At 39.3% G+C, this 13,233-nt stretch overlaps 1 protein-coding gene across 1 annotated transcript in view; it reads left to right on the top strand.

The window, feature by feature from the left end:
- The window catches only part of ulk4 (unc-51 like kinase 4), a 78,442-nt gene that overhangs the window by 60,292 nt on the left and 4,917 nt on the right, over positions 1–13,233 (top strand). The window contains 3 exon segments of the mRNA XM_074682677.1: positions 1,594–1,754; positions 4,161–4,262; positions 6,535–6,729. Of these exon segments, the coding sequence (XP_074538778.1) occupies positions 1,594–1,754; positions 4,161–4,262; positions 6,535–6,729 (458 nt within the window).

Genomic DNA, 13,233 nt, shown 5'->3' with positions numbered 1-13,233 from the left:
CTCACTCAACGAGATGCGATGTGAAAGCCTAAGGGACAGAAGCCTACCGATGCAAACCGCACCAATGGAGCAGCAAAATGCAGAGTATCCTCTGTGTCATGTTAAATTTAACAAGCACAGGAACATGGTTTTGCACTTTTGCAGGAGCTTTTTATTCATGGCTTTGCAAGGGTTAGTAGCTTTACAACTTGTTCTACATGGGGGGTTTTCTCTGAAGCAATGTGAGGAGTGAAACAGATATAAAGAGCAGGACAGAATGTGTTTTCTGATAAGCTTCTAGATTAAGTTGTATTCCGTTGTTGTTTGTGTTACCACTCTGCGGTAACACAAACTTGGTTTTGTTGATACTACCTGGCTGTCACAGCTTCAAAGTCTGTTTTAATCATCAAATTCAGCTTTTTTTTCTCTGCTGGGTAATTGGTGACAATTAAATGCTAAGCAACTTTGGAGGAAGAGTGTCCCTCATCCTCCACAGGGGCTATTGATCCAGTGTAGAGTCCAGCCAGAGCCCACAGCCAAAGACATTAACTCAAGGCAGCTCAGGTGTTCTGTACCTCTGACATAGATAGATAGATAGATAGATAGATAGATAGATAGATAGATAGATAGATAGATAGATAGATAGATAGATAGATAGATAGATAGATAGATAGATAGATAGATAGATAGATCAAAACATCCATCCATCCATACATACATACATACATACATACATACATACATTCATAAATACATCCTTACATCCATCCATCCATACATACATACATACAGTTCCACAGTTTCATTTAGCAGACGCTTTTGTCCAAAGCAACGCACAACACATGCAAGAATTTGTTCAGTAAGAAAAACCGAGTTAGTGCAACAAAGTGACGTGTATAAGTTTGGCTGCAGGTGCTACCATTAAGTACAGGATATATTTTCTTTTCATTCTTTCTTTCTTTTCATTTTTTATTTTTTGAATAATGTAGAATTATCTAGCAAACTAACCACAATCGATTGCTGCAACAATATACTTTAACTTTCAACAACATTCAGTAATTAGTGCTGAAAAGTCACTAAAAGCTGAGTCTGAGACCTCCTGACTTATCTTACCCCTGAGGACGAAGAGGAGAAGGATCAGCTTAAGTGTTTCCTGAGCAGATGAGTTTTCAGACATCTTTTAAAAGTAGAAAGGAACTCTGTGAATCGTATGGAGTGAAGGAATTCTTTCCACCTTTTGGGTGCAACAGAGGAGAAGAGTCTGGCTAGAGATTTGGAGCCACACTGGGCTGGGAGCACCAGGCATCATACATGCATGCAAACACACATGCATACACAGAGAGAAAGTGGAGAGACAAGTTTTAGGTGGTTAAAAATCAAAAGTGTCTAATTTGAATGATTAAAAGAAGAAATCCTGTGTACGCTCCCATCAGTAAGTTAAAAGTGAGTACATTTGGGTACACTTTCTCTTTGGAAGCAAAGTACCTTACATTTTCTAAACATGATCATGTTGTTAAGGTCTGTTGTGATGTTAGACGTGTGTAAGATTTGATGTAAAATGCACCAAGAATCCAAAAACTCTCTGACTTTAATTGTTGCTCTTCTCCTGTGCAGGCCTGGTAGAGATGATCGTGAGCACTCTCTCAGAAGCTGCTCTGTTCTACCTGGAAGGGCAGGCCGGGAGGAAAGTCAGTCATCTTGTGTTACAGGCCCTCCTGGAACTGCTTCACACCATCCTAAAACAGATGTCTGCTGTTTTCCTCACTGCACTGCAGGTATGAAGCCTCAGACACAGCTAATAAGTACAGGGATAACACCACACTTTCTCCTAACTGCTTTTGGGGATTACATTGATCACGAATGACACTGAGAGCTCACACCAGTGACAGCTAAAGCCAGTAACTTGCTTTTACCACCAGAGTGACTGCATACTTAAAGATACCAACAAGTTGTCACAACTCATTGATCCAAAGGTATTTGTATTGATTTAAAAACAATTTATTCATGAAGCTAAGACATTATCCCTCAAGTTTAAATGTTGGATGCACTTCTATGTTAATGGTCTTTAGCATAAACATGCAGGTTGAATCATTGAACTCTACCTTTTCATTCACCTTGTATTCTTCTCTCTGCTGCTGACTGGTCAGCAATTAACCACAAGTTTTAAGAGTTTTTTGCTTTCCAGATAAAATAACAGTATCATTCAAAAAGTTTTTTTTTAATTTTTTTTTTTTCGTTTTACTGATGCTGTTGCTTTGCCACATTGTCACCAGGAAGCAGTAAAACCTTATAAAATGCTGGACTCCTTTCCACTGACTGATTTGATATGACATGTGTATTCTCTGCTCTTGCTGTTCAGACTTCATATCCTAGTTATGGGTTTGGACCAATCAGAATCAAGCATTAAACAAGCTGGGTGGTTGATAAAGCACACCAAACGAACCCATTAATAAAGCAGCTCAATGGCCTATATGTGCATTGATTATGAATCACTTTATAACTTTTTTAAAACAGAATTTGCCCCACATACAATAACATGATTAAAAATCTATAATTTAGTATTTATGTCTTCTTACTTCTCATGTAATAATTTTTATATAACAGTCAAAATCTCGTGTTTATTTATCTAGATGTTTGTAATGATTGTTAGCCATGTGTTGGTTGTTTTGCTGTATCATGATCCATGGGTCTTCATAGGCTGCTGCATTTCACACATTGATTCAAAACTGTTTACCAGTTCAGTCTTGGTTTAGCACATATTCGCAAAGTCAACCACCTCCCAATGTTGCCCTTGTATTGTGTCCCTTAAGGCATGTATGTATGTGTGTGTGTGTGTGTGTGTGTGTGTGTGTGTGTGTGTGTGTGTGTGTGTGTGTGTGTGTGTGTGTGTGTGTGTGTGTGTGTGTGTGTGTGTGTGTGTGTGTATGTGTGTGTGTATGTGTGTTCTTGTGGATGTGTGTGGGTTTCAATTGATGTGTGCAGTGGAAGCTAGCAGGTTTAAGCAACTGCAATATTGAAGTTGTGGACTCAGGAGAAAGTGGATGAGGTCCTGAATCCATGGGACACACACACACACACACACACACACACACACACACACACACACACACACACACACACACACACACACACACTTACAGGCATACACAGAGGGGCCTGTCTGGTTGTGTCCCTGCGGCCTCATTATCACCACTGGCTTTGTCCTCAGCTTGCCTCCTTATACACACACACACACATGCACACAAGCACATGCACACACACACACTGACACACTCTCACATATACACATACACACCAGCCCCCATCTCCCCATAGTGTGCACCCCAGCCCGACACATACATATTAATGCCTGGACAGGGGTTGGGGGGAGTAAAGGGGAGGCAGGGTTGAAGACTTGGTGGAAAAGAGAAGGATAGACGAGAGAGAAGGATGGAGAGATAGAAAGAGAGACAGAGATGGAAAGGGAGCAGGCAGAATGTGCAGCGGAAATCAATTCTGTGAGAAATGCAAAGCTCATTAAAAAGAAAAACTTCAGCCCAAACCAAATTCATTTGGGTAATAAGGTCTGATAAGGACGGAGGACGTGACTAGAGCGCTTTCCCCAAACTATTACTCTGTTGGTCAAGAGAGAGCGTAAGAGATTATATATATCCTATAGAAGAAAAAAAAGGAGAGGAAGCCAAACAGAGGAGAAGTGACTTTGGATGAGAGGGAGAAAAAAAAGTGCCAGCATTAATCACATAATTGCAGCACTAATTGGCCTGAAGTTCCACTGTAGGCATGAACTGAACTAAAATAAGTCACAGCAAGGGACAGAGATGCTAATGAGAAAGAATATTAATAAGTTTAAGTAAAAAAAGACTGAGAATTAAACAACTGTTAGGACTGAGTGCTACTTAAAGCGTTAAGTCATAAAGAAGGGTTAAAATAACTTAACGTATGCAGAAAAAGCATTTCCTCTCCAAGTCTATCCATCAGTGTGTCTCTCTTTCTGACAGAATCTGTCCTGGCAGGTCTCTGGATCCATCATTATTGACTGTCAAATCTCTATAAATGATTTAACATTTGTGTGTGTGTGTGTGTGTGTGTGTGTGTGTGTGTGTGTGTGTGTGTGTGTGTGTGTGTGTGTGTGTGTGTGTGTGTGTGTGTGTGTGTGTGTGTGTGTGTGTGTGTGTGTAAAGAGCCAGAGGCTATCTTGTCCAACAGTGGAGATGGAGGCAGCAGAGAACCTGATCCTAGAAAACCGACCCCTGAGCCAACTCAGCACACTCCTCATTCACATGGTGAGACCAATACTCACAGGGCCTCAGTATGTGAGTGCGTATGTGTGTGTTTTTGTCTGTGAGTGTGTCTGCTGGTTAATGCCTTGCATGCATACATAAAAATGTTGTTGCCCTTGCATGCACGTCTAAATGTATGCCTGCTACTGCCAGACAAACTGTGTTTGTATGCTTATTTATGCGAGGCTGTGTGTGTGTCTTTTTGTAAGTGTGTATATATATATATATATATATATGTGTGCGTGTAGGGAAGAGAGGGGGAGAATATTTGTGAAGGTTTGTGTGTTCCTGCATTGCTTTCTACAAGGAATATGCATGTAAGCACTTCTCAAGTAGAACTTTTATCAACAGGGTAAAGATAGTTGAGAAATCCATTGATTGTGATAACTGAAAGATGTTTGGGTATAATTACAACTGATGCCTCATGCAGCACATTTTAAGCATCAGCCAATGCTCTTTATGGCAGCAAAGTACAATAAAAAATAGTGATTTTTTAATTAAAGTTTTTGACTAGATGAAAAAAATATGTAAACCAATATTTGGATGCCTCCTTTTCATCAGGACTTAATGAAAAACTTTTGGGTATGTTATGGCTCACTGTGTTGTAAACGACAACAACATTGAGCTAGTTTGTATCAAAATTCCTACCTGGTAAGATGCTTACTCCAAAAGAGCAGCTCTGGCTGTTATAATAGTGAATTTAATCAAACAGTTCCTACGTGAACTACTGGCAGTGATTGAAATGCACTTTTAAACACAGACTCTGAGGTAAAAAGTGCATCATTTCTCTGTAAATATGCTGCTACATGTTATTCAGTGTAAGAATGTTGTGCAGGAGCAGCGTGCAACTTGGAAATTATGTGTCTGTTTCAGTGCAGATTATTATTACTCTGGTATCTCTGGGGTAATTTTACTAAGGTCATTACAAATATTAATCCCACAAGTCTGGTGAAAATGCTTTCAAATCTGCCATCTATAAATGCCAACAAAAGCAAGGATGACCATCAGGGAGATAAATCTGAATACAATGTTGGCTTTTGTGCTCAGGGAAATGTGGAAACAAAAGTGTAGCAGCCATAATATTAATATTACTGATAACTCCTTCAAGGGTTGAATAATCACTAATTTTAGGATTTATTCCAGCCATATTTTTGTCATTAAAAACGTGCTTTCATTAACTCTGCAGGAAGAATACCTCATTATTGACTGAAATGCTCTGTGACAGTCCGGTCAGATTGCATGACAAATGGTCATTGTTTTTTCCCATAAGCAACTATCTTTACTTCATAGGAGTCATTTTTTTCAAATGTTTCAAAACAAAACTTTTGATGAATACTAAAAATGGTGATGGTTTTGATTTTAAGGTAAGGAATTATATAGAGCTGAGAAGATGTAATGAGATTATACAGGAGGGAAAAGATGTCAAAGAGTGATGGTGCTGTGGTGCATCATGGGAAGTTAAGGGCACAAAGGAGGGGGGTGAAGGAAAGTAGGAGGAGTAGAAGAGGAGGTCTCAAGGGACACAATAGAGGTTTTTACTTATACTTGACACATTGAGTGTTGAGTGGGCGTCTGTGTGTGGCTGTGTATGAGAGGGTTAAGGGGGCAGCTGACACACCCCCAGCCTCAAGGCAGCCCCTTTGCCCCATGGGAGATTAGCGCGATAAAGACAGCAGAAGTGTTAATATGATCCCTGAATGTATTAAAACTGCCAAACAGGCATCTGTAAAAACACAACAGCTCTGAAGAGTAGGGAGCAAATTATTGACACATGGTCAATTACACACCCTGGTTTGCTCAGTGCTGCTGGTTCATTAACTCAGTACGGGATCAGTAACATGTAGTAATGGAAGATGTTTATCACTTAGAGCGAACATCAGTCCTGTGTGACATCATTTGATATAAACTCAAAATAATCCAAAAGTTTCAAATAAAGTAAACTGTGAAGCTAAAACATATAAATACAACTCACAGCAATGTCATATATTTCACATGCTAGTTCAAATTGTCATCCACTTTATTTATTTATTTATTTATTTATTTATTTATTTATTTATTTATTTATTTATGTGAATATATACTTTAATAAACTAACATGTACAAGTGTACCTATTTTTTAATTAGTTTGACATTTTGTTCATGTTGGATACTTTGAGTGATGTTAGAAGAAAAATCATATGAACTGTATGTCAGCCCTTGCCCAAGTTAGCTAACATGAAGTGAAACATGGTGCACCTATTTGTGCTCTTTGATAACAGTTTGTCTCTTCTTGCAGCTGTCCGCTGAGAGCCAGGAGCTTTGGGACGAGTCTTTTCAGTGTCTGTCCTTACTGGTCCAATTGTACGGAGGGGAGGGCTACGACTGTCTGACACCTTCCTGTTTGCAGAGCTTCTCTTATGTGCTGTACACACACATGCACACTGAGTCTTCTAAAACCCTACGTTCGACACTCAGGATCATCAAACGACTGGTGAGTGTGGTGCACACTGACACAAGCAAACACAAACAGACCAGTATCAATGCATGTGTGGAATTTTTTCTTTAGCTGTCCTCATTGATTGCTTTTCAGATATCAGTTAATGTTTTACATGTTTGAGTCGTATGAGGTCCATTTATTGATCTTATCAGAGCCCTGATGTGTTTTAAATTAACTATGATTCAAGGATTCAAGAATCTTGGCTCTGTGTTTGAGTTTTCTGGTTGGAATATTTACCCAAATATTAAAACACAGCATACCAAAGCTATTGGAATTGTACCAACAGACTCAGTTCACACACATACATACACACACACATGCACACACAAAACCCAGACAGCTCTGCCGTGCGGCTGCTCTGAAAATAGAGTGTCATTTCACTTGACTGACAGAAACGGGAAAGGAGTTGGTCTGTATCTGCCCGTCATTCTCACTTCAAGTTTCTGTCCAATTTTGTCTGTTTGTCAAACTTTAAGATGATTTGTTGTACAGGACAAAGTTGGCTGACTTTTGAGAAAGCTCACTGCAGTGAGGCAAGCTGAGATTGAGTGAACCGTCTGTTTCCTCAAAGCTCACTGGATTCATGGGTAACACAGCTGCTCCTAACTTATCCCAGAAAACCGACCAGGTTCTAACATGGAGCAGATTTTGGGGCTCTCAGTATCTTAATGCTGCTGCAACATGTCCTCCTAACAGGTGAGCTGTAACCTGACAGAGAAATTAGATTGGCAGCTTACTAACTGGAATCAAATAGCCAATGAGAAAATTTTATGGCAGAATAAATAATGACCAGAAGCCCATATTTTGTACATGATGTAGTGAGCTTTAGTTTGATGATGGGTAAGTAAAAATACATCATGACCAGTTCAGACAGTGAGGATTGAGACTCTACTGAAATATGTAAACTGCATTTCTATTGCTGCAAAGCTGAAGGTTAGGCTACAGGTTACGAGTTCAGTGTTTTCTGCACCCAGGTACAAGATGAGCTGTCACCTTGAGATGATACTGTGCAGGAAAGATAGTTTGGGTGTGTGTAAATTCATGTTTAATTAGTTAAAAAAAAAAAAAAACCTGAACTATCCACAAAAATATGTCACACATAAGCTCACAGTCTTACCTGTTTCTCTTTCCTGTCTAACTTTTGTACCAACCATTTGTCTCCTTGTGAAAATCTGTCATTACTCTGTGTGTCAACAGCTCCAGTAACACTGAGATGTGTACTCACTGTCCTGTGCACCACCTTCAACAACACACACAAAACTTTGTGTGTGTGTGTGTGTGTGTGTGTGTGTGTGTGTGTGTGTGTGTGTGTGTGTGTGTGTGTGTGTGTGTGTGTGTGTGTGTGTGTGTGTGTGTGTGTTTCAGCTTATTTCATGAAGCTAATGGATGAGTCATGAGGTAGCTCAGGGCTGGGAACAGAAATAATTTCTGTTCCCAAAAATGTAACCATGTAAACATGTACCCATCCGCTCCCTCAGTCGTTTTACTCATGCACACTAATCAATTGCCCTATTTATTTAACACCAATATAACACCAACACCAAACAGAGTCATCTCAGTACACTACATAAAGAGCAGCTCTAAACTATCCTCTGTTTTAGACAAAATTAAAGCTTCATGCTAAACACTTTATAGCATTTAGCAAGTTACAGAGGCAGGGGAAAACTTAACAGACAGAAACCTTGGTAGACCCACTGTCTGCCCTGTCAGGCTTTGAAAGTGGGATAAAGAAAGATGCAGATGGGTAAACAGTCAGCAACATCAACAGCAACAGCTTTTACAGACTTATGGTCATTAATGATAGTGAAAGTTTCTGTGCTCAGTCTGTTTAAAGGAACATCTATAACAGCTCAATTCAACAGGTCAGACATTAGCTTTTACAATTATTTTGAAATTACTGCAGGAAGGAATGATTAGATCAGTTGTAGCCAGGGATGTCCCGATATTACATTTTCACTTCCGATACGATACCGATACTGCAGCATTGAGTATTGGCCGATACCGATATTAATCCGATACGATATCAGCATTAAACATGCATACTTTTATACTTATTTTCTGTCATGTTAGAAAAGGCTTGATAAAGGATATTATTCAAACAAAGAACCGTAGTCAGCAACAGTAGGTATGAGGAAAAACTGACCTATTTGTCATTAGCCAATGGGTAACAGAAATTTTAACATTAAGCATAAGAATATACCAGTAATTGAATAAAATAAAGAATAAATTAGAAGACCCAGAAAATAACCTAAATAAATCAAATAAAAACAGCAGGAACTGGGTCTGGAATGGACTGCTTATATCAGAGTGCTTATATCGGAGATTTTAGATGCATTCCAATACGATACCGATATTTGTTTTTTTGCTGATATTGGACCGATATCCGATATCAATATCGGACTGGGACACCTCTAGTTGTAGCAGTTGGAATTGAACCTGTTTGAGATTAGCATTAGCACTTAACGGTGATGATAAACGTAAGACTGGTGTTATTGGTTGCAGCAGCTGGGGTAGTGCAGGTTAACAGGAATGAGGACTCAAGGACTCCCAGAAAATCAACTTTTTTTTATATATCAGATGCTTTAAAGAATGTAATCATCAGATCTCTTAAGAAAAATAATCTGACCTACCCTTGTTTCCTAATGAAGTCTACGAGCTCATCCTGAAAAAGTCTATAACAGTAATGGTAACGTGAAGCTGTTTGCAGGTTTTTCTTGGGTCTTCAGCGAGGCATAAGCAGTCATTCAGTTGGTATGCAGAAAACAACGTGCACCTTTTCAAAGAGTGTATCAGACACTCATTATCCACGGATCAAAACATTTTCACACATATACCATCACAGAAAGAGTGACTCACACACTCTCAAACACACTCCTACACACTCAGATAAGTGCCTGCCCTTTAACAAAGGCTTTTTAATTATCTTTCATTGATTTCAGGGCTCTGTTAATCTCAATCAAAGATCCCGCTAATAGTCTGAAAACTGCAAAGGAGGAGAGAGGGCGAATGAATCAAGTCTGAGTTAGTGAAATGTTCAACTTGTCTTTTTTCAACACACACGATTTGGAAAGACTTGAAGGGGAATGCTAATTAGATGAAAAAGATTTGACAGAGAAAAAGCATTTATTTCTTCTTGTCGAGCAGTTTAACAAGAATATTTCAAATGTTTCTTCAAACTCTGGCAACAAATGAATTTATGGTGTGGAGCTGTTGGTTCCCTCTGCACAAATTATATTTCTCTAAAGCCCCAGTCACACATATTAAACTGTAATGTCAACTTGTCTGACAGAAATAATGCATATTTGTACCGTTCAGCATTTTTGCAGTAATCAGACACTATGTGGCAAATCTGGATTTAGATTTAGATATATTGGTCCCCAGAGGAGAAATTTCTTTCCACTGACTGTACATTACAGAGCAACAACAACAACAACAACATTGCACCTCAACAGACAACAGCAACAACAGAGGACATCATACAGATTTGTAAAGCAAAGCAGAATGTTGATGTCAGTGCTCTTCCATACTCCTCCTTTTACTTCATGTTAATCCCACTCTGTGTCTAGAAGCTGCATTCACTCTCATCTCCAGAGGACAAAACGTCTCAGCACAGTTTTCAAAATGTCAGAGGATATTATATCCAATTATTGTAACCTTTTTACATGCTTGAACCAGAAACACTCAAACTTGTATCCACCATGCTTCCATCAGTCACAAGGAAAGGCCAAATCTGGCAAGCTGAACAAGATCACACTGGGTTTTTTTTTTTTGTCCTCTGGTGTAATCATGCGTGATAACTATAGACTTTTGGCCTTTATGTTCATGTAAGTGGGCCGGTCATAGAATCTGAGATCACATTAAAATTTCTGTTTTCTTTAACCTTAAATATGGTAAGAGCTACTTTTAGTTTAGCAAACAAATGCAGCTCATTGTGATGTTTGTCGGGTCAAATCCCCAGATTTCTTTGTATTTCGCTTGAAGGGGCTGTGAGGAGTTGTAATGTGATCTTGATTAAGGCTCTCTTCTAGATTTATGCCTGACCATAATCCACACTTGAAGATAAGATTATAAGTGCCAATATTGCTGGTTACAGCGTATTTTAGATTGCTACTTCTTAGCTTCCAGGACGGGTCAACCAGGGCCAGATTGATCCACGGCATGTCCAGGTCTCTATGACAACACCACGCAGGTTGACAAAGTTTAGTAGTGAGAAGAGATAAAACACCGCTAGCTAAAGGCTAATTAGCCTTTAGCTAGGGCAAATTTTCCAATGTTACACATTACAGACATGTCTTAGAGCACCGGGCTGCTAGCAGCGCTAAATAGAAATGGCTACTAAACTACTCACAAACTGATAGTGTTTACTTGTTGTCACGTTAGCCTACAGATACGTCAGAGCACCAGGCTATATCGCTAACATATAACTGGCTACGAGAACGCTTGTTTGACGTCACGTTTCAAACCGTAGCTCTATGTAACTGTACTAATAAAAACCTTACATCTGTGCGCTGTATCCAGTATAATGTTGTCTTGAACAAAGAAAATTTGTTTCGACCCAATCTCCATTTAATTCCAAAACAAACACACGGCTCGCTAAAAGTAATTCACGACAGTGTGCGGAGACTCCGGGCCACAAGGTGGTGAGGGAGTGCATTTTAAACAGATCCTCCTCATAGCATCTTTAATAAGAGAAGTTATATGACATTGTTTTGATCAAAGCAGGGTTTTGTTGCTCCCATGACTCTAATATCTAATTAATGCAGATGCAGGCTCATGTGAGCATTAGTCAACTCAGATTGGTTTTACTGCTACAGTTTGGATTTATTTTTCTCCTTAGATCAAAAAGATTCAGTCACGATTAGAACCACATGTCACACACTACGTAGTCAACAGACATTGACGCAGCTGGCACACAGTTAGTTTTACATCATGGGATGAGATTTTTTATTCATCTAAACATGCAACATATCAGTGTTCTCACTCAGACTTTGTACCTAGTTGTATAAAACAAATACAAAAATGGCTTGTCTTTTTTTGTTGAGTTCTGCAGTTCTGTATTTTTATTTCCATGACTTTTATCAGGGTTATTTTTTAATTAGATGATCATTTCTGTTCTGAAAGCCCTGCACATGTCCTTAAGAAGCAACAGGTCTGAATCTGTCCGTCTGGCCTCCCTGTGTCTCTCCTGTAGCTCTGAGTTAAGTAACCATGAGTCATCGTGTTGTTCAGGTAGAAACAGGAACAGATGAATGTAAAGGTGGAGGAGGTGGTGAAGTCTTGGTTAGGGGCTGACATGTTGTGAAGGGTCACTTAATAGATACAAATAATAGAATAAATGTGTTTGTTCAGCTGGCACACGCAAATGTCCCTTCACCTGGATGTGAAAGATGGAGTGTGTTACAGCTGCACAGTTAGAGTAGGTGAGCGTCCGCAGCCTCTGTCTCCTCCAGCCTCATTGCCTAGCGACAACAGAGCTCTGTCCTGCAAAGACAGAGGTGATGATGACACCAGCGATCAGAGAGCAAACGCTGTCTGAACACCCAGACACATTTGTAAAGGATACACACAAAGGTATCTTCTCAGTCACATACCTGGCGCTAGCCCAAGGACACATGAGAAAAATCATTTTTATTATGAGAAAACATTTTATCACAAAAAAGTTTTTAATTACAATAACTTAACACAGTGAAAACCATCTCTAACACACACTGAAACACACACACACTGAAGTCTGGACCAGGTGTTCCTGCAGGTGTGGAGTGTAGATGTCATGGTTTTGGGTGACACGTTCAACTTGGGAGTAATAAACAAAGAGGGATGACAAATGATGATGTCTTGAAATTCACTGAAGTGTTACTCTTCAGCTAAGGGTGTGGTCCAGTGTGAGGCCCACGTTTAACCAGATAATGAGGTCATGTAACATAACAGTGATCACTGCAGAGAGAGTGCACAGATTGACACAACGGGCTGGAATAAGTGATGGGAAAATGAAAAGATTAATGCAGCAAAGCCCAATGATACACAAAGGGGAAGTCTGTTTATGCCTGTGTGTGTTCAGCTGGATATTTGACGCACAAGTTTCATCATTTGACTTTGAACTGTCATTGACAAATGAGTGGGATATCCAAGTTGGCTGTGACAATGACACATGCCAGAGAGTCTCTTATAATGTTGTTATCACAGCTCTCCTGGCAGACAAAGAGAGTACAAATTATATTTCTGAGGCTCTAATGTTTGATGATTGGGTTTTGTTGTCTTTTTTATGGAAGCTGTAAAATGGTGAGAGCTGTTTTTCTTCCTTTTCTGTGTCAGCATTACCAATGCCAGAAACATGAGATCACGAAAGGTCATCATTCTGATTTGTGGTTGAGGTTTTTGAGCCTGCTGAGTGAATTTTTGATCTTTGTTGATTGTTGTCTTCACTTTTTGGCTTTGAGACTCTATCCTGAATATTTTACCTGTTTTTACTTTATTACTATAATGTTATTGTACTTTTTA

The sequence above is a fragment of the Halichoeres trimaculatus genome, unplaced genomic scaffold (genome assembly GCF_033239565.1).
Source record: "Halichoeres trimaculatus isolate MK-OKI-2021-1 unplaced genomic scaffold, fHalTri1.1 fHalTri1_scaffold_12, whole genome shotgun sequence".
NCBI classification, from domain to species: Eukaryota; Metazoa; Chordata; class Actinopteri; order Labriformes; family Labridae; genus Halichoeres; species Halichoeres trimaculatus.
This window is presented reverse-complemented; position numbering and strand designations above follow the sequence as displayed.